General features: G+C 41.6%; 1 protein-coding gene across 5 annotated transcripts in view; it reads right to left on the minus strand.

Annotated features, from left to right (window-relative positions):
* Nucleotides 1–22,244, minus strand: part of YIPF1 (Yip1 domain family member 1) — a 44,548-nt gene extending 22,304 nt beyond the window's left edge. For 3 of the 5 annotated variants that reach the window (XR_002786078.2, XM_023549568.2, XM_010591250.3), the window contains exons 1-7: nucleotides 22,113–22,243; nucleotides 21,757–21,828; nucleotides 21,290–21,368; nucleotides 13,376–13,539; nucleotides 9,550–9,630; nucleotides 9,216–9,303; nucleotides 2,507–2,623 (exon numbers count right to left, since the gene is read on the minus strand). Coding sequence is in view for 4 of the 5 variants with exons in the window: in XM_023549568.2 (XP_023405336.2) it covers nucleotides 2,507–2,623; nucleotides 9,216–9,303; nucleotides 9,550–9,630; nucleotides 13,376–13,539; nucleotides 21,290–21,320 (481 nt within the window). In the remaining variant the exon portion in view is untranslated. Of the gene's footprint in view, nucleotides 1–2,506; nucleotides 2,624–9,215; nucleotides 9,304–9,549; nucleotides 9,631–13,375; nucleotides 13,540–21,289; nucleotides 21,369–21,756; nucleotides 21,829–22,112 lie in introns of all 5 variants that reach the window. The other 2 variants (XM_023549570.2, XM_023549569.2) reach the window with 2 other exon arrangements.
* Nucleotides 22,245–23,048: the final 804 nt, after the last annotated feature.

Below are 23,048 nucleotides of genomic sequence, written 5' to 3' on the forward strand. Positions count from 1 at the left end.
CTACCCAGACTATGGGCTCACATCCTAGCTCTGCTACTTATTAGCTGTGCAACTCTGGGTGGTAAGTTACTTAACCTTCCTGCCTCAGTCCCCTCATCTGTAAAATGGGAATAATAGTATACTACTGCGCAAGATTATGAGAATTAAATGAGTAAAGACAAGTACACTTACAACAGTGACTGATAAATAAATGCTCAACCAGAATTAGTTTTTTATATTCTTTACTAATATGTAGACATATTTTTTCATATAATCCGTATCTCCATTTTAGAGATGAGGAAACAGCATCAGAGAAGTTAATTGGTTTGTTCAAGGTCACATAATTAATAAGTGGTAGACGCAGGATCTGACCCCAGATCTGACTCATACTCTTTTTTTTGGTGGGGGGTGGTTAATAGCTGTAACTCTTTTTTTTATTGTGCTTTAAGTTTACAATTCAAGTCGGTCTCTCATACAAAAACTTATACATGCGATTTGTGAACTTTCACTTAAAGCAAAATAAAAATTTAAAGAAAAGCATACACGCATTGTTACGTGACCCTAGTTGCTCTTCCTACAATGTGACAACACACTCCTTCTCTCCACCCTGTATTTCCCATGTCCGTTCAGCCAGCTTCTGTCCCCCTCTGCCTTCTCATCCTGCCTCCAGACAGGAGCTGCCCACAGAGTTTCATGTGTCTACTTGAGCCAAGAAACTCACTCCTCACCAGTATCATTTTATGTCTTGTAGTCCAGTATTGACTCATACTCTTTATGTAAAATGGAAACATGTTTACTGACAGGACCAATGACTACCTTACTGGTACATACATCTCATCACTCCCCGATATTGGGATGCCCAACCAAGAGAACAGATAAAGATCCTTCTGAGCTCCCAGACCCCCAGGCAGCAGAAGTCACTCTTCGCCATCGGTGTACCAATACACACCACCTCCAATATAAACACATTGTTTATAATACTCATTTCCCTGTCTTCCCTTACTTAACCATTAAGCTACTTAAAGGCAGGGTCTATATCTCATGAATAACATTGAGCTAAACTCAAGCCAAAGGTCATTGATAAGTGGAGTTAGGACTAAATCCAGGTCTGACTTCTAAACTTGTCCTGACTCCACAATGCAGAAGGAGAGAACAGAAGAAAAGTGGGCACGGAATGAAAAGAGGAGAGAAAAAGAAGGAAAGACATTTTATTTACTTATTTACACACACTAAATACATATATACATACACATACATATATATGTACACATAAATAGCAATAACTCATTGCTGTCGAGTCGATTCTGACTCATGCTGACCCTATAGGACAGAGTAGAACTGCCTCATAGGGTTTCCAAGGAGCAGCTGGTGGATTCGAACTGCCGACCTTTTGGTTAGCAGCTGTAGCTCTTAATCACTATACCACAAGAGCTCCATCAACAGGAATAAAAGGAAAAAACCTGTTGCTGTCGAGTCAATTCCAACTCATAGTGACCCTATAGGACGGAGCAGAACTGCCCCATAGAGTTTTCAAGGAGTGCCTGGTGGACTCAAACTGCCGACCTTTTGGTTAGCAGCCATAGTGCTTAACCACTACACCACCAGGGTTTCCATAAATAGTAACAGTTAATATTTCTTGTACCCTTTTTATATTCTTAACATAACCCTATAATATGGGTTTATTATTATTCTCATTTCACTGATGAGGAATCTGAGGCTGAGACAGTTGAAGTGAAAAGTAATGCAGCTGAAATGTGAAGCCAGCATTCTGGTCCCAGAGCCCACGCTCTCATCCAGTCTGCTGTGTGACCTCTCAATAGGAAGGCAGGGAGGGAGCGAGGGAGAGAGCTGAGAAAGTGGCACAGAAGGTCAATTTTCTACAAAGTCAACTTCCTCATTTTGGGGAGGTAGTCATCAGAAAGTTCCTAAAAGCTGTTTTTTTAACTACCTAACGCTAATACAAGAAAGAAAGTTTTAAAACAAGAACGTCATTCATGCATCCATCACTAGGACGCATCCATCAACAGGATTCATTTGTTTCTGCGTGTTCCCTTCCAGATCTTGGTCATTTGCAGTCTTCTCTTTAACAAAGTTGCTACCATAGCACAGGCATAATTTTGGATTATCAGTTTTCAGTGCTGCTCTAGATGCTTCATAATTAGTGGCTACAGACTATCCCAGCTAGGTGAGCCGTCTCAACTTAAACGATAACGCTCTTACTGTTTCCAACATTTGGATAATGCTGATAATGTTACATGAAGCACTTCACGCACATTGCTTTTTACTCATTTTGTGCATTTTTCTTAGGATAAATTCCAATTGCTATTGGTCCCTGCCTTAAAGCTTTCCAAAAGATTATGTGGACTTATACCGGTGGGTGGCAAACTCTGCGACGGAATGTTGGAACCTTAAACACAGAAAGCCGGGGCGGCAGTACCCAGAAAGAGGGGCCTGAGAATTCACAGGGGGTAAAAGGAATTCATGGTTGTACCGACAGCATTCCAAATGAATCAGACTATTCACCCACCTTTTCGGAATTGGGGCACATAATGGTAAGTCTTCTCCCCCAGATGGATTAAGAAGTTGGAAAGATTCCCACTAATTGCTATGGCAAAGACCAATGTGGCACATATCCAAAAGGGGCCTGCAACGGAAACCAGAAAATTCAGAGACAAGGAGAGGAAGCACCAGCCTTTAAATTCTTAGAGAATAATTTCTTATCTCCCTCACCCTATTCATGCAGGCAAGGGAAAATGAATTTTAGACACAGTCAACACTTATTTAACGGGACTTTTCTCTTTTAAAAGGTTAAAACACAATTTGGTAATTAGCTGCCTTAAGTTCAAGACGGGAGGGCCTGAAATGCAAAGGCCAAAACACCTTCCACAATTAGGTGAATAAAGATACTGATTTGTTTATAGCTACTTTTATTGGAGGATCATCAAAAAACCCATGGACATTTTGTTAACCCTTCACCATCAGGATACAGGAAGCAAACATTACTTTCCTTATCTAAGTGCCAAATGTTAACGCCAGAAGAAAACAAATCAGAGGTCATCTGCAGTAGAAATGAAGACCGGGGCACGCAGAACACTTTGGGGCAGAATTAATTTAATATATGAGTTCACCATGGCTCTGTGTGTGGGGGTGTCTGTTTGGGCTTTTTCCTTCTTTTTTTTTAATGAGAAAGTAATACATGTACACAGTTCAATGTTCAAAAAGTACAAACTATTCATTTCCCCTCCCCAGAGCTCATCGCCATAACCAGTTCCTGGCCTGCCAGAGATAGTCTATATATATAACAGCAAATGCATGTGTGTGTGTGTATGTGTATGTACGTATTTTATATAAACAATAACACACATATGTATCCTACTCTGTACTTATCCATTTTTACCTTCATATATCCTGGAGAAGTTACCATAGTCGTTCATAAAAATCAGTTTATTCTCAGGCAAGTAAAAGAAACAAGGGCATCCAAGTTGGTAAGGAAGAAGTAAAACTGCCCCTATTTGCAAATGATGTGATACTATACATAGGGAACCCAAAAGGCTTCACAAGAAAACGACTGGAACTAATAGAAAGATTCAACAGAGTCGCAGGATACAAGATAAACATACAAAAATCAGCTGGATTCCTATACACCAATGAAAAGAACTATGAAAAGGAAACCAGGAAACCAATACCATTTATAATAGTCCCTAAAAAAATAAAATGCTTAGGAATAAATCTAACCAGGGATGCAAAAGACCTTTACAAAAAAAAACTACAAAACACTACTGCAGGAAACCAAAAGAGACCTATGTGAATGAAAAAACATACCATGCTCAGGAATAGACTCAACACTGTGAAAATGTCAATTCTACTCAAAGCAATCTACAAATACAATGCAATTCTGATCCAAATACCAACAGCATTCTTTCACAAGATGGAAAAACTAATCATTAACTTTATATGGAAAGGAAAGAGGCCCCGGATAAGCAGAGCACTACTGAAAAAGAATAAAGTAGGAGGACTCACACTACCTGACTGACCTCAGAACCTTCTGTACAAGCTACGGTAGTCAAAACAGCCTGGTACTGGTACAGCAACAGACACATGGACCAATGAAACAGAATTGAGAACCCAGATGTAAATCCACCCACCTACAGTCACCTGATCTTCGACAAAGGCCCAAAGTCCATTAAATGAGGAAAAGGCAGTCTTTTTTTAACAAATGGTGCTGGCAAAACTGGCTGTCCATCTGTTAAAAAAAAGAAACAAAACTCATACCTCACACCATACACAAAAACTAATTCAAAATGGATCAAAGACCTAAATATAAAACCAAAAACTATAAAGATCATAGAAGAAAAAACAGGATCAACACTAGAGGCCCTAATACACGACATAAATAAGATAGAAACCATAACTAACAATACACAAACATCAGAAGATAAGCTAGACAACTGGATCTTCTAAAAATTAAACACTTATGCTCATCAAAAGACTTCACCAAAAGAGGAAAAGGAAAACCTACAGAGTGGGAAAAAAATTTTGGCTATTACAAATCTGACAAAGGTCTAATCTCTGAAATCTATAGGAAAATCCAACATCTCTGCAACAAAAAGACAAATAATCCAATTAAAAAATGGGCAAAGGATATATGAACAGACCCTTCACTGAAGAAGACATTCAGGTGGCTAACAGACACATGAGGAAATGTTCCCAATCACTAGCCCTTAGAAAAATGCAAATCAAAAGTACAATGAGATATCATCTCACCCCAACATTACTAGCACAAATCAAAAAACAAAAAATAACAAATGTTGGAAAGGCTGTGGAGAGACTGCAACTCTTTAGCACTGATGGTTGGAATGCAAAATGGTACAGCCATTTTGGAAAACAATGTGGCGTCTCCCTAAAAAGCTGGAAATAGAAATACCATCTGATCCAGCTATCCCACTCTTAGGAATATATCCTAGAGACATAAGACATACGCACACCCATGTTCACTGCAGCATTACTTACAATAGCAAAAAGATGTAAACAACCTACGTGCCCACCAACAAATGAATGGATAAACAAACTAGGGTACACGTACCCAATGGGATACTATGCAATGATAAAGAACAATGATGAATCTGCAAAACATCTCACAACATGGATGAATCCAGAGGGCATTATGCGGCGTGAAATAAGTCAATCACAAAAGGACAAAAACTATATGAAAAGGTTTACACACAGAAAGAAACAATCTTTGTTGGTTACTAGGGAGGGGAGTGGTAGGGAAGGAAAAACACTAACTAGATAATAGGTAAGTGGTAACTTTGGTGAAGGGTAAGACAGTGCACAATACTGAGGAAATCAACACAACTTGACCAAGGCAAAGTCACAGAAGTTTCACAGATACATGGCAACTTCCTGAGGGGCTGAATTACTGGGCTGAGGGCTGGGGACCATGGTCTCAGGGGACATCTAGCTCAACTGGCATAACACAGTTTAGAAAGAATATGTTCTATATCCTACTTGGGTGAGTACTGTCTGGGGTCTTAAAAGCCTGTGAACAGCCATCTAAGATACTCCATTGGTCTCAACCCATCTGGAGCAAGGAAGAATGAAGAAAACCAAAAACACAATGGAAAGATCAGTCCAAAGGACTAATGGAGCACAACTACCACAGCGTCCACCAGACTGAGTCCAGCAGAACTAGATGGTGCTCTGACAGGGATCACAATAGAGGGTCCCGGACAGAGTTGGAGAAAAATGTAGAACAAAATTCTAACTCACAAAGGAAGACCAGACTTACTGGTCTGACAGAGAGTGGAGAAACCCCAAGACTATGGCCCCTGAATATCCTTTTAACTCAGTACTGAAGTCACTCCTGAGGTTCACCCTTCAGCCAATGATTAGGCAGGCCCATAAAACAAAATGAGACTAAAGGAGCACACCAGCCCAGGGGCAAGGATGAGAAGACAGGAGGGTACAGGAAAGCTGGTAATGGAGAACCTAAGATCAAGAAGGGGAGAATGTTAACACATCATAGGGTTGGCAACCAGTGTCACAAAACAATTGTGTATTGTTTAATGAGAAACCAATTTGCTCCGTAAACCTTCTTCTAAAGCACAATAAAAAAAATCAGTTTATTCTCTCTTAATGGTTATAAAATATTCTACTGAGTGAAGGATTACAACATGCTTTGCAAACCCCTTTCATCATTCATTTGGCTCTCCCCATCTGGGAAACCCTAAGGGGCAGTTCTAGTCTGTCCTATAGGGTCTCTATGAGTTGGAATCGATTTGACGGCTTCTACAGAAAGTATTATGTAGAAAAAATGTAATTTTTAAAGGGAGAGATTGTAATAAGTTTTATGAACTTCATTTTTCAGTTTCACTAATATTTTGCAATATTCCTTGGAATAACTGCAGGCACCCTGACATATCACAAAGTTAAGAAAATGACTTTACTGGGGGAGATGACTGGCAGAAATGGACTAGTACTTTTCAGAGCCAAGCCTTGGTTCCTGAGGGTGGGAAAGTGAACACAACCAACCAACTGGGAGACTCCAAAGAGCCACCAATATCATCTTTCCACAAACTGCCTATTTACTCACTAATTGCAAGCTCTCTGCTGCCACCAAGGATTAAATTTTATTCACTGAATTATTCTAACTGTACAGCACATAAGAGATGAAAAAACAAAATAACCTCCCCCCAAAAAAGAAAGAATAAAAAGCTTTGTTGAATGAACAAAACTGACCGTGTGCTGTAGATAAGTTGAGAGCATCCAAGCAGATGACCACAAGTGAACAAATATTAGAGTACCCCCATAACTAGAAAGCAAAGAAAACCATATCCTTCTACCAACCACTATTTACAAAGCACCCACTACCCTCGAGGCCCTGAGCTAGGTGTTAGGGACACAGTGATATATAACAGACACAAAGTCGCTGCCTCTAGTGCGCCCCATCATGCTGGGGAGACAGACAATAAAACATCTAATCTCAAGTGTTTTGACAAAGGGAAGCACATGGTGCTCATGGGAGCACACAGGGAGGAGACCAAACCTAAAGAAGTGTTATGCAAGCTGGAATCTAAAGAAGAGCAGAAGTTTGCCAAGTGAAGAGGGAAGAGAAGATAGCCTACGAAGAAGGAACACCGTAAGCAGACACCCAGAGGCCAGCGAGATCAGTTTGAGGTTAAGGAAGCTTAAATTTGGGAGTAGCCAGAGATTGCAGAGATGGGCCAAGGCCAGATCATGAAGGGTATGAGAAGTTCTGTCGGCAAGTTTAGAATTTATTTTGAAGCCAACAGGAAGCCTGTAGGGAAGGGTGTTTGTACTGAGTTAGACTTGTCTAGCATCCCTATGTGGCAGTTCTACTCTGTCTTGTAGGGTCGCTCTGAGTCAAAATCAACTCGACACACACAACCACCAGCATTCTCTGGCTCCCCTGTATGCTAAGCTACCTAACACCCCTACCACAGGAACAGCTGGAGGGAGGATATTTTCAAGAGGCCTGCAAGGTCACCACCACCTGCCTACCCACCATCCCTATTTGGCCCAATCCCAACAACTCATCCTTGGGTGGGCCACAATTCCCAGCAAGAAAACATTCCAAGCCCTTAGTGTTTGTCATGGATTGAATTATGTCCCCCCAAAAATGTGTGTACCAGTTTGGCTGGGCCATGATTCCTGGTATTGTGTGATTTTCCTATATGCTATAAATCCTGCCTCTATGATGTTACCGACAGATGGGCGGCAGCTGTGTTAGTGAGGCAGGACTCAATCTACAAGATTGGATTGTGTCTTCAGGCAATCTCTTGAGATATAAAAGAATAAGAGAGCAGAGAGACAAGGGGACCTCATGCCACCAAAAAAGCAGTGCTGGGAGTAGAGCGCATCCTTTGGACCCAGGGTCCCTGTGTGAAGGAGCTCCTAGTCCGGGGGAAGATGGATGAGAAGGCCGACACAGAGAGAAAGCCTTCCCCTGGAGCTAACACCCTGAATTTGGACTTTTAGTCTACTTTACTGTAAGAAAATAATCTTCTCTTTGTTAAAGCCATCCACTTGTGGTATTTCTGTTATAACAGTATTAGATGACTAAGACAGCATTCTTGTACCCTTCACTTTTATCATCTCTCTGACCTGTCTGCAACCCTTCAATAGTTCCCCAGTGCTTAAGGGCAAAGTTGAAATTCCTCAGGCTGATATAAAAGGCCCACCATGATCTGGGCTCTGTAACTTCTCTTGCCACCCCCACAGGAAGCTTAGAGTCCAAAGAGACACAACCACCCACTTGTCCCAGGACCTGCCATGCTACTTCATACTGCCTCTTCTCATCTCTTCTCTGCCAAAATCCTACCTTTATTATGGGGTGGGGGTGGGAGGGAACCTTCATATAGTCTCATACTTGTAATTAAATTTTCATACTATGTATCTTTATATTATAAAATATTTCTAACATACAAAAAAGCACAAAGAATGATAAAAGAAACACTGGTGTACCCATGCCACTTTTTCCAATCTTTTTAATGGTGTCATTCATAGCCTTTTGCAACTTGCCTTTTTTCACTTAACATTGTTCTGAGACTTATCCATGTTGATGCCTATAGATGTCATTCATCGTAAAAAACCGTACAGAGTTCCACATACGGATATACCACAATTTATCCATCTCCGGCTAATGGATATTTCAGCTGTTTCCAAATGCTTGCTCTTACAAGCAATGCTGCAGTGAATAATATTCTTCTGTACATCTCCTCATACATCCGTGAGTTGCTAGGAATATTTACCCAGGAGTAGAACTGCTGAGTCACAGGGTATGAGCATCTTCAAACTGTTTCCATTTGTGTACCAGTTCCATGTCTAAGTTCCTACTGCTCCACATCCCAAGGGGAGCCAGCCCGTCTAAGGGCAGAGCCAGAATTCAGCACTGTCACTTGCCCCCTGCCATCAAATCCTCCATAAATTAAAATTTTAAAATCTCCTCTTAAACAAAGTGACTTAATTTGTCTCAAGTTTGTAATGTCATCCGAAGACTTTCAAAGGGGACGCTATTACTTTTCATCATGGCATTAATATAGCACGTAATTGCATTTTCCCCAAGACTCTACAAGGTTTATCACCAAAGCTCAGAAGAATCAAACAAAACTTCGCATGCCTCGCTAACAGTGTGCTCCTCCAACTTTCCAGGCACCCACACACTCACCTGAGTTCTAGTGGTATATGGCAAAGAGTCAAAATGGCACGACACATACCATAGAGATCTGGATTGCTGCGGATATATAACCTCACAAAGTTTTTTCCTGGTATCGGCAAGAGAGACCCTTTTATTCTGTCAAAGATCTGGAAAACAACATAGCAGTAAGCCTACTGAAGGTTTTTTTTTTCTTTAAGTTTAATAAATTCAATTATTGTAAAATTGAAACTCGGTTATTAGCGCTTTCATAACGATAGTATTTTTCAAATGCTAATAGCCCTTTACTTTTATAAGATCATTTCCAGGATACAGAGGCTTTCATGTTATTATATGACACAGAAGAAACAAGTCCCCATCACATGTAAAAGGAAAGGTGAAACCAGTTTACAAACCTGGTAAGTGTCCACATCAAAGAACGTTTGATAGTATTCAAATGTCCAGAAGGGGGAGCTTTTCTTCTGTCCAGCAAGTAACTATTGGAGATAAACATAACGAACACAGAAGCAATTTCCTAATTCCAGCTGCACAGAGAAAGAGGGGGCTGACCTATCCAATGGAAAACCAAGACGTGGGAAAGACGAAGGACTTCTTCCTTCATAAACCAATTGTGCAATAATCACGCTTCATATAAAACAAGTATCATTTCTGAAATCACACCAAAAATCTCTTCTACTTAACAGCTTTGGCAAATCACTAGACTTCTCTCAGCCTTGTTGTTGTTAGTTGCCTTCAAGTTGATTGCGATTCACAGTGACCCCATGTGTGCAGAGCAGACCTTCTCAATAGGGTTTTCAAGGTTGTGACCTTTTGAAAGCAGATTGCCAGGCTTGTCTTTTGAGGTACCTCTGGGTAGGTTCGGACCACCAAACTTTTGGCTAGTAGTCAGGCTTTATCATGGATTCAATTGTGTCCCCCAAGATATGTGTGTTAATTTGGCTAGGCCATGATTTCCAGCATTATCTGGTTGTCCTACATTTTATGACTGTAATTTTCCTATGTGTTATAAATCCTAATCTCTGCCTGTGGTTAACAAGGCAAGATTAGATTATGTTAGAGAATTAGGGTGGGGTTGTAACACCCTTGCTAAGGTCACATCCCTGATCCAATATAAAGGGAGTTTCCCTGGAGTGTGCCAGCACCACCTTTTATTTTACAATAGATAAAAGGCAAGGGAAGCCAGCATAGACTTGGCAGACCTCATACCACCAAGAAAGCAGCAGAGGGAGCACAGCGTATCCTTTAGACTCAGGGTTCCTACTTGGAGAAGCTCCTAGACCAGGAGAAGATTGATGACAAGGACCTTCCTCCAGAGCCAACAAAGACAGAAAGCCCTCCCCTGGAGCTGATGCTCTGAATTTGGACTGTAGACTACTAGACTGTGAGAGAACAAATTTCTCTTTGTTGAAGCCATCCACTTGCGGTATTTCTGTTACAGCAGCACTAGATGACTAAGACAGGTGTGGTCAGGCATCAACCATTTATTTGCCAGGGAGGAACAAGATCTACCTTATAAGGCTATAGGGAGGGGTAGATGAAATATCTTATATAATATGTATTATGTGCAAAGGGGTCCCTGAGTGGCGCAAACAGCTCATGTGCTTGGCTGCTGACTGAAAGGCTGGAGGTTCAAGTCCGCTCAGGCACCTCAGAAGAAAGGCCTGGGCATCTGCATCTGAAAGGTCACAGCCTTGGAAGCTCTTTGGAGCACTTCTACTCTGCTATACTTGGAATTGCCGTCAGTTGGAACTGACTTACAGCAACTTTTTTTTCTTGTTATGTACAATCATGTACACACACACACAGTAGGCAGTCAGCATAAACGTCCTTCCCTCCCCAACCCTGCAAGATCCTTAACACTATTACCACCTGAATTCCCAAAAATCTGGTATTTTCATTCACTCTAAACTACTAGAAACTTAAAATATTACTGCTGTGACATAAAAACAAAAATTACAATTTAGAAGAAGCACATGAGAAGGGCCACACTTGTCCCAACAGCATGGCTCTTCAATGGTAGAAAACAGGCCCAGAACCAGGAATCCTGTCATTTTCAGATATCTGAAGAGGATTCATGTAGCAAAAGGTACAGACTGACTCTGAGTAGCTTTGCAGAACAAGTGCAGGTGCTATGAGCAGATATTTTTTGTTCATTGTAAAGGAAAAATCTTTACAATTAAAGTTGCCCGATAATGGCTTGGGCTGCCTTACACAGCAGTGGGCAACCATTTCCTGGAAGTATTCCAGTGCCATCTTTCTGACATCCCATGGACAGCATTATTATCTTGGAAGGGAAGAGGATGAAACAGAGGACACTAAAGGTTCCTACCAGCTCTAGTATTACAGATGCTGAGCACCGGAGACCCATATCCCATAACAGGCCACAGAATTCCATCACCATCATGCAATACTGGCAGCTTCTTCCCAATTACCCAGAAAAAATTAACAGACAAAATTAAGATAATCGATACAATTTTTCAATTTTAAGACTTTTTCCCCTATACATTTCTTCTTAAACTTTTGATGTCTGCTGTTGCTCACTATACTAATAATCACCCCTGCATCCTGAGGGTACCAGCACTTAATAAGCACTTAACATACATCAACTCCAAGGAATACAGAGGTGATGATCACAGGCTCCAGGCTCCTCAGCTTGAAGTCCCAGTCCGCTACCTGCCCACTGTGTGTCCTGGAGCAAGGTGTTTAAACTCTATGCCTCAGGCTTCTCATGTGTAAAATGAGGATAATAACAGTACCTGGTTCATAGGGTTGTGCTGAGGATTAAATGAGATAATCCAAGTAAAGAACATTAAATGGTGGCTGGTAGATATTAAAACACTGAATAAATATTAGTTATTGTGATGATAATGATGACAACATTCAACGTATCATTTTCTCATATTTTCAGATGAGGAAGCCCAGGCTTAGGGAAGTACCATACCCGAGACCACAAAGCTACTAGTACTGGCAGGACAAGGATTCAAACTCAGGTCTGTATGGTACCTAAGTCTGAGCTTTTGCCACAATATCTAGTATATGATAGTATCTAATTTAGCATAAAATTTAGTATTTAATTATTTTGATATTTCATGGAGTTTCACAAAGAGTATCTGGCATCCAAGAGCTACACTGTTTTAACACTGTGGGCCACTGCTATAAGCTGAGCACTCCTTTAATGCACTGCCAGCATGATTTCATTTATAAAATATTAATAGAAGTACATGAAAATATACCTCTGTGATCAAACACAGCCACCCGATATTGCAACCAGTTCAGAAACCCAGAAGTCTTCTTAGACCCCTCTTCCCCATTCCCCCTTTTCCCACCAAGTCCTGCTAAGCCCACCCCCTATACGACTGTGTCTAGCTCTAGTTCAGGCTTCATCACTTCTAGTCTGGACCATTTCAACAGTCTCCTACCTGGTCTTCTGGCCTCCAGTCCATCTCTCTCCAATTCATATTCCGTACACCCACCACATCTTAACTATATCTGGCTATACTGCTTAAAATCTATCAATAGCTCCTGCTGTTTTTTAGAATACAATTTGTACTCATTGGGTTGAGTTCTTGCCTATCTGGCCTCATCTCCTGTTTTCACCTATACTTTGCTCCTAGTATATCCAAGTTCTTAGTTTCCTGTCTGTACCATATTCCTTCATGCCTCTGTGATGTTACCCAAACCATTCCTTTTGCCTAGATCACCCTTCCTCACCTTCTTCCCCTGGCTAACTCCTACTCTTTCACCAAGACTCGTTTTAGCAAAAACAAAGATGAGGAGGCAGAAAGGGACAGGAAAACTGGACGAATGGACACAGAGAACCCAGGGTGTAAAGAGAAAGGGAGAGAGTGCTGACATATTGCAGGGATTGCAACCAATGTCATAAAACAATTTTTGTCTAAATTCTTGAATGAGAAACTAATTTGTGCTTGAGAACTTTCACCTAAAGCAAAAGGACTCATTTCAGTGTCATTGCCTCCAGGAAGCCTTCCCTAATTCCTTTTTGCTCCCACAACCCCGTGTTTCCCTCTACCACTGCACTTCCAACTTGTACTAGTGGTCTATTTGCAGTCTGTTTCTCCCACCAAGGCAGAGGCCATGTCTGATTTACCTCTGTGTTGTCACTGCTTGGCACTGAACCTGGCACACAATACACAGTGAATACATGCATGAATAAACTTAAAAAAAAATTAAGAAACAACACACTTGAAAGACAAATCGAACCTCAGTTTTGTCAGAGTCATCGTTCCCCAGTAACTCATCATCCTCTTCTCTCCCAGACCCTCTTGGTGGTCCTGGTTGACGCTTTGGGGTTTCACCAGGACCCTCAATGCTTATCGTGGTGTCATCTGGGTTTGCTGCTAGAGAATTGGCTGCATCACCAAATTCTGAAATCAGTTAGAGCACAAGGGCATCAGAGACTCTACCCACACTGGAAATGCTATACTTTTAATTTAAAGACAAGCTGTTCGAAATCAAGACCTGATGCATGCCACAGCATGGATGAAGCTTGACAACATCATGCTGAGTCAAATACGTCAGCCATAAATGGACAAACATTGTATGATCTCACTTACATGAAATACCTAGAACAGACCATACAAGAGAGATCAAAGTTTGTTAGTCGTAACCAGGAGCTGGGGTGGGGAGGGGAAAGAGCAAGTCATTGGTTAGGAAGCACTGGGTTTCTGCTCATGGTGATGGAAAAACTGGCAACAGGTATTGATGATGGTTGCACAACATGACTGATGTAATTGGTGTCACTGACTTGTATGTGTAAAAAAAAAGGTTGAACTGGCAAATGGATTATGGGTATTTTTACAACAATAAAAGAAGAAAAAAAATAACTAAAGACAAGCTGTTACAACCTCAGCTTTGCTACAGACCCTATCTGATATAAATGACAAATGGCTCTGAAAAAAAGTCTCGTCTAGAAATCAAGCTGACATAGAAAAATAATTAGACAACAAAAGAACTTGGAGTCAAACCTGGGTTTTAGTGCTGGCTCAGCTACTTACTAACTATGAGCCTGAATAAGTAACTTAACCTCCATCAGCCTCATTTTCTCATCTGTACAATGGGGAGAATAAAATTTAAAGACTTGGGAGAGTTAGAAATACTACCTACATAAAGTCCCCTGCAGAGCCTTCGTGGCATAGTGGTTAAGAGCTACAACTGCTAACCAAAAGGTCAGCAGTTTGAATCCACCAGCAGCTTCCTGGAAACCCTACGGGGCAGTTCTGCTCTGCTCTATAGGGTCGCTATGAGTAGGAATCAACTCGACAGCAATGGGTTTTGTTTGGTTTGGGTAAACTCCCCTGCAGAGTGCCTGTCCCCAGCCAGTACCCAATTTAAAGCTCTTCTTTGACTCAAGTTCAAAACATTTTAATGAAAGTTATTTTTCTAATAAGTCTTATGTAATCACTACAAAAAATATGGAGACAAAAATGAAAGTACAAACCACAAATAAAAATCACTCTTAGTCCCACCACACAAAGGCAAACACTAACATTTCGGTATATTTCCTTTTCTCTACATAGGGAGACTCATGCCAGTGGTCGTCATTCAACAAACCTTCACTGCATGCCTACGATGTGCCAAGTACTAAACTAGGATGTGGTAATATAACTTTGCATCCTGCATTGTGTACTGGCGATTATATAAAAACGATTCTTTCATATTGTAAGTCTCTGCAGTGCTTATTTACATGGCTTCATAATATCTGATCACCGGCAGAGGCGGAGGGCATAAATTACACAATTATTCCACTGTTATTGGATATTTGAATTGTTTCTAATTTTTTAATACAATAACACCATGAAGAATGTCTGGGTAGAGAAAGCCTCTTGGGTGAAAGCCTTATTGTTGTTGTTAGTTGCCGTCAAGTCAGCTGACTCACAGTGACCTCACATATGACATAATAAAATGGTGCATCATTCCTATGTTTGAGGCCATTGTTGAGGCTATTGTGTCAATCTCATTGAGGGATTCTCTCATTTTTGCTGAGCCTCTCTTTTACCAACATAATGTTCTTTTTTAGTGACTGGTCTTTCCTAATGAGATGGATGAACACCTATCAACGCAAAGGTCAAAGGGAGCAAACCATTGAGCCATATTACTGAACTGCTTTTCGAAAGAACCTTACCTATTTATACCCACCAGCAACGACTGGTATTTGCTGTCCCTGGGCAGCCTAATATATGTCATTTAGCTGCTCTTGAATAAAATTCAGGGAATCTCTGAACCTTGGAAGGACTAAGCAAGGGTACCAGGAGGGCACCATTATAACACTACAACCACAGCACAAATCCTACAACTGGCATTAGAATGGGGCTTTTGGATAACTAAGCTCACTCTTATTGCCTCCTAGCTAAATGAGTAACTTTCCAGAAAGAGCCAAAATGACTGAAATTAATCAGGTGGCTGAGACATAACAATTACTCAACTACTCAAGCCTCTGTCTCCAATGTTTGGGCTGTTGAAGCAGCATGAGGCTCTGGAGTGGTATGGTCCTTTGTTCAAGTTGAGGCTCTAACACTTAGCAGCTCTGTGACATTGGGCAAATTACTCCTTATCTCTGAGTTTGTTTCTTCGAATATAAAATATAGATAACACCTACCACACAGAGATATTCTGAGAATAATATGAGGTAATATTGTTACAAAAAAAAAAAAACTAAACCCATAGCCATTGAGTTGATTCCAACTCATAGTGACTCTACAGTACAGAGTAAAAGTGCCCCATGGGGTTTACAAGGAGCACCTGGTGGATTTGAACTGCCGACCTTTTCATTAGCAGCTATAACTCTTAAGCACTACACCACCAGGGTTTCCAATATTGTTATAAAAAAAAAATTTTTTTATACCTACTATTTATTAACTAGTCAGGGCACTGACATTTAAAAAGATGGTTACAACTTTGCCTGAGGCAATCAGGCCAAAGAAAATATACTTAAGTTACATATTTAAAAAGCAGTAGTTTACCAAGGTGAAAGGAGAGAGTGCCACATTAGAGGTACAAAGGCCAAAGGGGTTCAAAGGAAGATGATAACTCATCTAGGTGACAGGATCAAGAAAGGCTTCTCAGAGAAGATGCAATTTGAGAAGAACTGGCTTGGTGGGAATGACATCTCAGGCAAGGGGAATGGGATGAGCAAGTCCCAGAAGACAGTGAGTGTGTTCGTGTCTAAGGAAAGCAGATGGCATAGGGTGGTCGGAGTGCAGGGTGTATATAACTCTAACGTGATGACTCTCCACACATTCTGCTTTTTATATTAGTGATTCTTGTCCATCTCAGCTCCTTAAAGGCAAGGCTGGTGTGTTTCTTATTTCTGCCATCAACATAGTCTGGTTCTCCATCCGGTGCCATTTTTGCCTCTGTTCTTCCCCTAACATTCTTCTACCTAAGGGTCCTGACCTCCACTTTTTCATCTGACCAACACTACCATTCCTCCTTGAAGAAGCCTTCCATGACCACCATAGCAACTACATTCACTTCTAAAGGCAAAAGTCCTTTACAGTTTATAAAGTCCTATGTGATCTGACTCCTGCCTCCTCTCAAGCCTTATCTTATGCCAGCCGCCGCCATCATCTGTGCCCTGGTAGACTGGCCTTCCTTCAATTTCTTGGGGAAAAAAACAATTCCTCCTTCCTCCGGGACTTTGCATGTGCTGTTTTTTATTCTGTACTCCTAGGTAAGGTGGTCAAGGAAGGCCTCTCTAATGAAATAAGATTTGAATAGAACAAGGGAGCAGGCCATGTCATGGCTATCTGGAGGAAGAACATTCCAGACAGAAAGCTGGCATAAAAGCCCTAAGCTGTGAGTGTACTTGCTATATAGGAACAACAGTGACAAAGCCTGTTTATGACTGGGGCAGAAAGAGTGAGGGTGAGAGCAGGAGGTAATGAAATCACAGCCAATGGATAACCAGATCACATATGATCTTGTAAGTCACAGAAAGGGTTTTCACTCCAAGCAAGATGGGAATCACTGAAAAGTTTTTGAAAGAATAATATGATCTCACTTAGTTTCAAAAGAACTACTCTAGCTGCGGAGTAAAGTATCGACTGTAGTGGGGCAGGGGAGGAAGCAGGGTGGCCAGTAAGGTGAGGGCTATAATTCACACAAAAGGAGCCCTGGTGGACCCGTGGTTAAAGCACTCAGCTGCTAACCAAAAGACTGGCTATGTGAATCCACCAGCCACTCCACAGCAGAAAGATGTGGCAGTCTGCGTCTATAAAGATTTGGAAATTCTATGGGGCAGTTCTATTCTGCCCTATAGAGTCGCTATGAGTCAGAATCAACTCTATGGCAACAGGTTGGATACGAGTATAATTCAGGCAAAAGGTGATGGTGACCTTGAGCGTGGAGGTAGTAGAGACGGTGGGAAGTGGTCAGATACTAGGTGTGTTTTGAAGATGGAGCTGACAGCATTTACCAATGATTTCTCTTTACACTTCCTATCTCCAGATAGTAGAGGGGCAGCACAGGCTGAGGAACTGGTCTGCCTGGGTTTAAATCCTGGCTTTACCACTTACTAAAAGTGACTTTTAGGAAAATTACTTAATTTTTCTGTGTCCCAGTTTCCTCGTTGGTAACAAGGATAATAAAGTACCTACTTCATAAAGTTGCTCTGAGGATTAAATGAGTTAATACTTAAAAAGCACAGTAGCAGCCTGGTCCTGGTACAACAACAGACACATAGACCACTGGAACAGAATTGAGAATCCAGACATAAATCCATCCACATATGAGCAGCTGATATTTGACAAGGGCCCAAAGTCTGTTAAATGGGGAAAAGACAGTCTCTTTAACAAATGGTGCTGGCATAACTGAATAACCATCTGCAAAAGAATGAAACAAGACCCAAAGCTCACACCATGCACAAAAACAAACTCAAAATGGATCAAAGACCTAAATATAAAATATAAAATGATAAAGATCATGGAAAAAAAAATAGGGACAATGCTAGGAGCCCTAACACATGGCATAAACAGTATACAAAACATTACTAACAATGCAGAAGAGAAACTAGATTAACTGACAGCTCCTAAAAATCAAACACCTATGCTTATCCAAAGACTTCACCAAAAGAGTAAAAAGATTACCTACAAACTAGGAAAAATTTTTTAGCTATGACATTTCCGACCAGTGTCTGATTTCTAAAGTCTACGTGATACTGCAAAAACTCAACTACAAAAAGACAAATAGCCCATTTAAAAAATGGGCAAAAGATATGAACAGGCACTTCACTAAAGAAGACATTCAGGTAGCTAACAGATACATGAGGAAATGCTCACAATCATTAGCCATTAGAGAAATGCAAATCAAAACTACAATGAGATTCTATCTCACTCCAACAAGGCTGGCATTAATCCAAAAAACACAAAATAATAAATGTTGGAGAGACTGGAACACTTAGACACTGCTGGTGGGAATGTAAAATGGTACAACCACTTTGGAAATCCATTTGGCTTTTCCTTAAAAAGCTAGAAATAGAACTCCCATACAATCCAGCAATCCCACTCCTTAGAATATATCCTAGAGAAATAAGAGCCTTTACACGAACAGATATATGCACGCCCATGTTCACTGCACCACTGTTCACAATAGCAAAAAGATGGAAGCAACCACGGTGCCCATCAACGGATGAATGGATAAATTATGGTATATTCACACAATGGAATACTACACATAGATAAAGAAAAATGATGAATCTATGAAACATTTCATAACATGGAAGAATCTAGAAGGCATTATGCTGAGTGAAACTAGTCAGTTGCAAAAGGACAAATATTGTATGAGACCACTATTATAAGAACTCGAAAAGTGGTTTAAACAGAGAAGAAAATATTCTTTGATGGTTACAAGAGGGGAGAGGGAGGGAGGAAGATGGGTTTTCACTAATTCGACAGTAGATACGAACTATTTTAGGTGAAAGGAAAGACAACACACAATACAGGAGAGGTCAGCACAACTGGACTAAACCAAAAGCAAAGAAGTTCCCTGAATAAACTGAACACTTTGAAGGCCAGTGTAGCAGGGGCGTGGGTTTGGGGACCATGGTTTCAGGGGACATCTAGGTCAATTGGCGTAATAAAATCTATTAAGAAAACATTCTGCATTCCACTTTGGAGAGTGGTGTCTGGAGTCTTAAACACTAGCAAGCAGCCATTCAAAATGCATCGATTGGTCTCAACCCACCTGGAGCAAAGGAGAATGAAGAACACCAAAGTCACAAGGATATTATGAACCCAACAGGCAGAAAGGGCCACATAAACTAGAGACTACATCAGCCTGAGACCAGAAGAACTAGACAGTGCCCGGCTACAACAGATGACTGCCCTGATAGGGAACACGACAGAGAATCCCCGAGGGACCAGGACAGCAGTGGGATGCAGACCTCAAATTCTCATAAAAAGACCAGACTTATTAGTTTGAGACTAGAAGGACCCCGGAGGTCATGGTCCCCAGACCTTCTGTTAGCCCAAGACAGGAACCATTCCCAAAGCCAACTCTTCAGACAGGGATTGGACTGGACTATGGCACAGAAAATGATACTAGTAAAGAGTAAGCTTCTTGGATCAAGTAGACACATGAGACTATGTGGGCAGCTCCTGTCTGGAAAGGAGAAAAGAGGGCAGGGGGTCAGAAGCTGGCTGAACGGACACAAAAATAGAGAGTGGAGGGAAGGAATGTGCTGTCTCATTAGAGGGAGAGAAACTAGGAATACACAGCAAGGTGTATGTAAGTTTTTATATGAGAGACTGACTTGGTTTGTAAACTTTCACTTAAAGCACAATAAAAATTTAAAAAATTTAAAAAAAAAAAAAAGCACAGTACCCGACATACACTAAGTTCTGTGTAAACGTTTCCATCACCTGTCATTTTGTTGTCCTGTGGCGGCCTGCGCGTTGCTATGATGCGTGAAGCTATACCACTGGTATTTAAAATACCAGCAGGGTCACCCATGATGGAAAGGTTTCAGTGGAGCTTCCAGACTAGACAGAGTAGGAAGAAAGGCCTGCCAATCTGCTTCTAAAAATTAGCCAACGAAAACCCATGGATCACAACAGAGTATTGTCTGATCTAGTGATGGAATATGTGCCCCCTAGGTTGGAAAGCACTCAAAATACACAGTGGTCATGACAGTGGAGTCAGGCACACAAACGATCTTGAAGATGAAGCAGGACCAGGCAACTTTTTGTTCTGTTGTACATGGGGCTGCCCATAAGTGGGAGCCAACTCAACAACAACAAATGTAAATCTTTATTTAAGATAAATAAGCATTTCTCAATCCCTGGCCCAGGTCAGGTTCTGGGTTATAAGTTCTAACATCCCCCTGAACTCTTCCTCCAGCACTTTCATAGTCTGTAGATATATATCTGAATGATCACTGAACAAATGAATGTCTCCCTCACTAGACTAAGAGCTTCATAAGAGCAGAAACCGTTTTGTTCTCTCTTCTATCCCTGAAAACTAAAACAATTGCCTGGTTCATGGTCACATTCATGAGATTCTTGTTGACTCAATGAAAGAATGACCCAATCATATTTTATTGTAACTACTTCTTTACAAGGAGCCCTGGTGGTGCAGTGGTTAAGCGCTTGGCTACTAAGGAAAGATCGATGGTTCAAGCCAACCAGCCACTCCCCAGAAGAAAGATGGGACAGTCTGAGTCTGCTCCTGTAAAGATTTACAGCCTTGGAAATCCTATGGGGCAGTTCTACTATGTCCTATAGGGTTGCTATGAATCTGAATAGATTCAAGCGCAACAGGTTTGGTTTGGTTTATCTGTTTACACTTTAATCTACTCCACCAATATATAAGCTTCTCCTTTATCTTTTTATCTCCAGTATTTAGTACAATTTCAAGGGCAGAGTAGATGCTTAATAAATTTTGAACTAAAGCAAGAACGGTAATGTAATCACTGTACTAAATTTATGATCATACCTACCACCAACCTGAAAAAAGAAAAGCTGGCATGCACAGAAAAACTTGAGCAGGGCCAACATTCTTTTAGCAAGATTTTTGAAATAATTTTCTTTACTGTATGAGCCAGTATAGCAATGAAAATCTGTTGCTATGATTGTCGAAATAGTAATCATAAACATAAAGGTGAGCACGCAACTGATGTACCTTCAAACTGCAAGTCATCTACAGCTGCCATTTAGCCAGTGGGTCTTCGACCAATTATTAAGAAGAAACTTTGTAGGAACTAAAAAGAAAAAATAGATAAGCTTAACATAATAACAAGATAAAATACCCGCAAACAAATCTAATTTCAGCATTAGAAAACGTACTGCTTTCCCTTGCCTCCTTTTTCAGTGGGGTTTGACAGGTTTACATAAACAATCACTTAGCGTCAGGTATCATTAAAACTACTCTAGAAAAGAAAGAAAAAAAAAAGGAACCCTGGCAGCTAAAAGTTTCATCCAATCTCACAGCCTGAGTGTTTAGAAACCAGGGGCTAAATGCAGTCAGGAGACGGGAGGATAAGAATGGGAAGGCTGAAGTTGGGAGAAGGTGACTAAAGCGACAGTAAAGAGCAAAGGCAGTTCAGCCTAGCCAGTGGTTAAGGGCACAGGCTCTGGGGTCAGACAGACCTGGGTTTGACTCCCGATTCTGCTGCTTCTCGCTGCGTGACTGTGGGCTCCTCGGGGCCTCAGTTTTCTCATCTGTAAAATGGGTTCATAATGGTACCTACTAACACGGCTGTTGGGACTATTAAATGAGACAGTGCATGTAAGGCGCTGAGCGAAGAGCTAAGCAATTAGTCTGCGCTGTTAAGTGTTGGGGACCACGCAGCCTAGGGCACCACGAACCCAGGTAGGTCTGGGAAAAAGCTCCCCCGGAAGCCAAGGCAATAGTTTAGGGAGACGAGCTGGGCCACAGCTGCCCGGCCCAGGTGTTCCCGCGTCCTCTCTGTACCAGGCCGGCCCCGCAGGCCCGGCCGCCTTACCTTGCGGGGCTCAGCGTCATGCGGGGCTCAGCGTCCTGTGGGTCCGGGAAAGGTTAGGGCCTCGGTTGCTCGGCGCCAGTTCCGGTGCCACCAAGTTGCCGGAACCCGGAGATCCGGGGAGCGGAGCTTCTCCACCTCCTCCGGACAGAGCCACGCCTCCTTAAAGAGGCAGTAGCACCCAGAGCAGAAGCTTCGGGAGCTTCAGAGAGCAGAGGCCTTCAGAGCCCGCTCGCTCCTTCGCCTCTCCCGGGGGGAAGTGCATGTTCTTAAAGAGACAGGAGCAGCTTAGGCGGAGAGGCAGGTCTCTCAAGAGGGTCCAGCTCTGTAGGCTTCGCTCCGGTTGGCGCGCAGAATTCTTTCCAAAAGTGCTGGGTTTTCTTATCGTTTGTTTATACCTCTTATGGAAATTTATAAATAGCGTAGTTAAAGACGAATGTGAAAACAAAACAAACAAAAAAGCCACCAGTGTCATCACCACCTTTTTGGCCGTAAGAATTTATTTAACCAGTGAGGGAGCGAATGAGTCAATTACTTCCCGAGTTTGTGAATGGATGATTGAGGGCAGGATAACGTCCGTTCGTCTGAGCACCCTCAGGAGTCAGAACAGGCCCAGCACGTAAGTTCATGTCAGTCCTGGGAGCGTCCGCCTTAGGGATAGACACAACGTACCTCCCCAGGGCACCTGACCGCCATTTCGAATAGAAAAGACACCCAATAAACAAGAGTGGCGTTTCACTGAGTACACCTGATGAGAAACGTTTTGCCCGTGCCTTCTGTTTTTTACCTGGTTAACACCAGTACAACCCTCCAGGCTTTTCTCTTTTGTTTTTGTAATTTAATTTTGTTGTTGTTGAGAATATACACAGCAAAAATACACCAGTTCAACCGTTTCTACATGTACAATTTCAGTGACATTAATTACATTCTTCAAGTTGT

The sequence above is a fragment of the Loxodonta africana genome, chromosome 3 (genome assembly GCF_030014295.1).
Source record: "Loxodonta africana isolate mLoxAfr1 chromosome 3, mLoxAfr1.hap2, whole genome shotgun sequence".
NCBI lineage: Eukaryota > Metazoa > Chordata > Mammalia > Proboscidea > Elephantidae > Loxodonta > Loxodonta africana.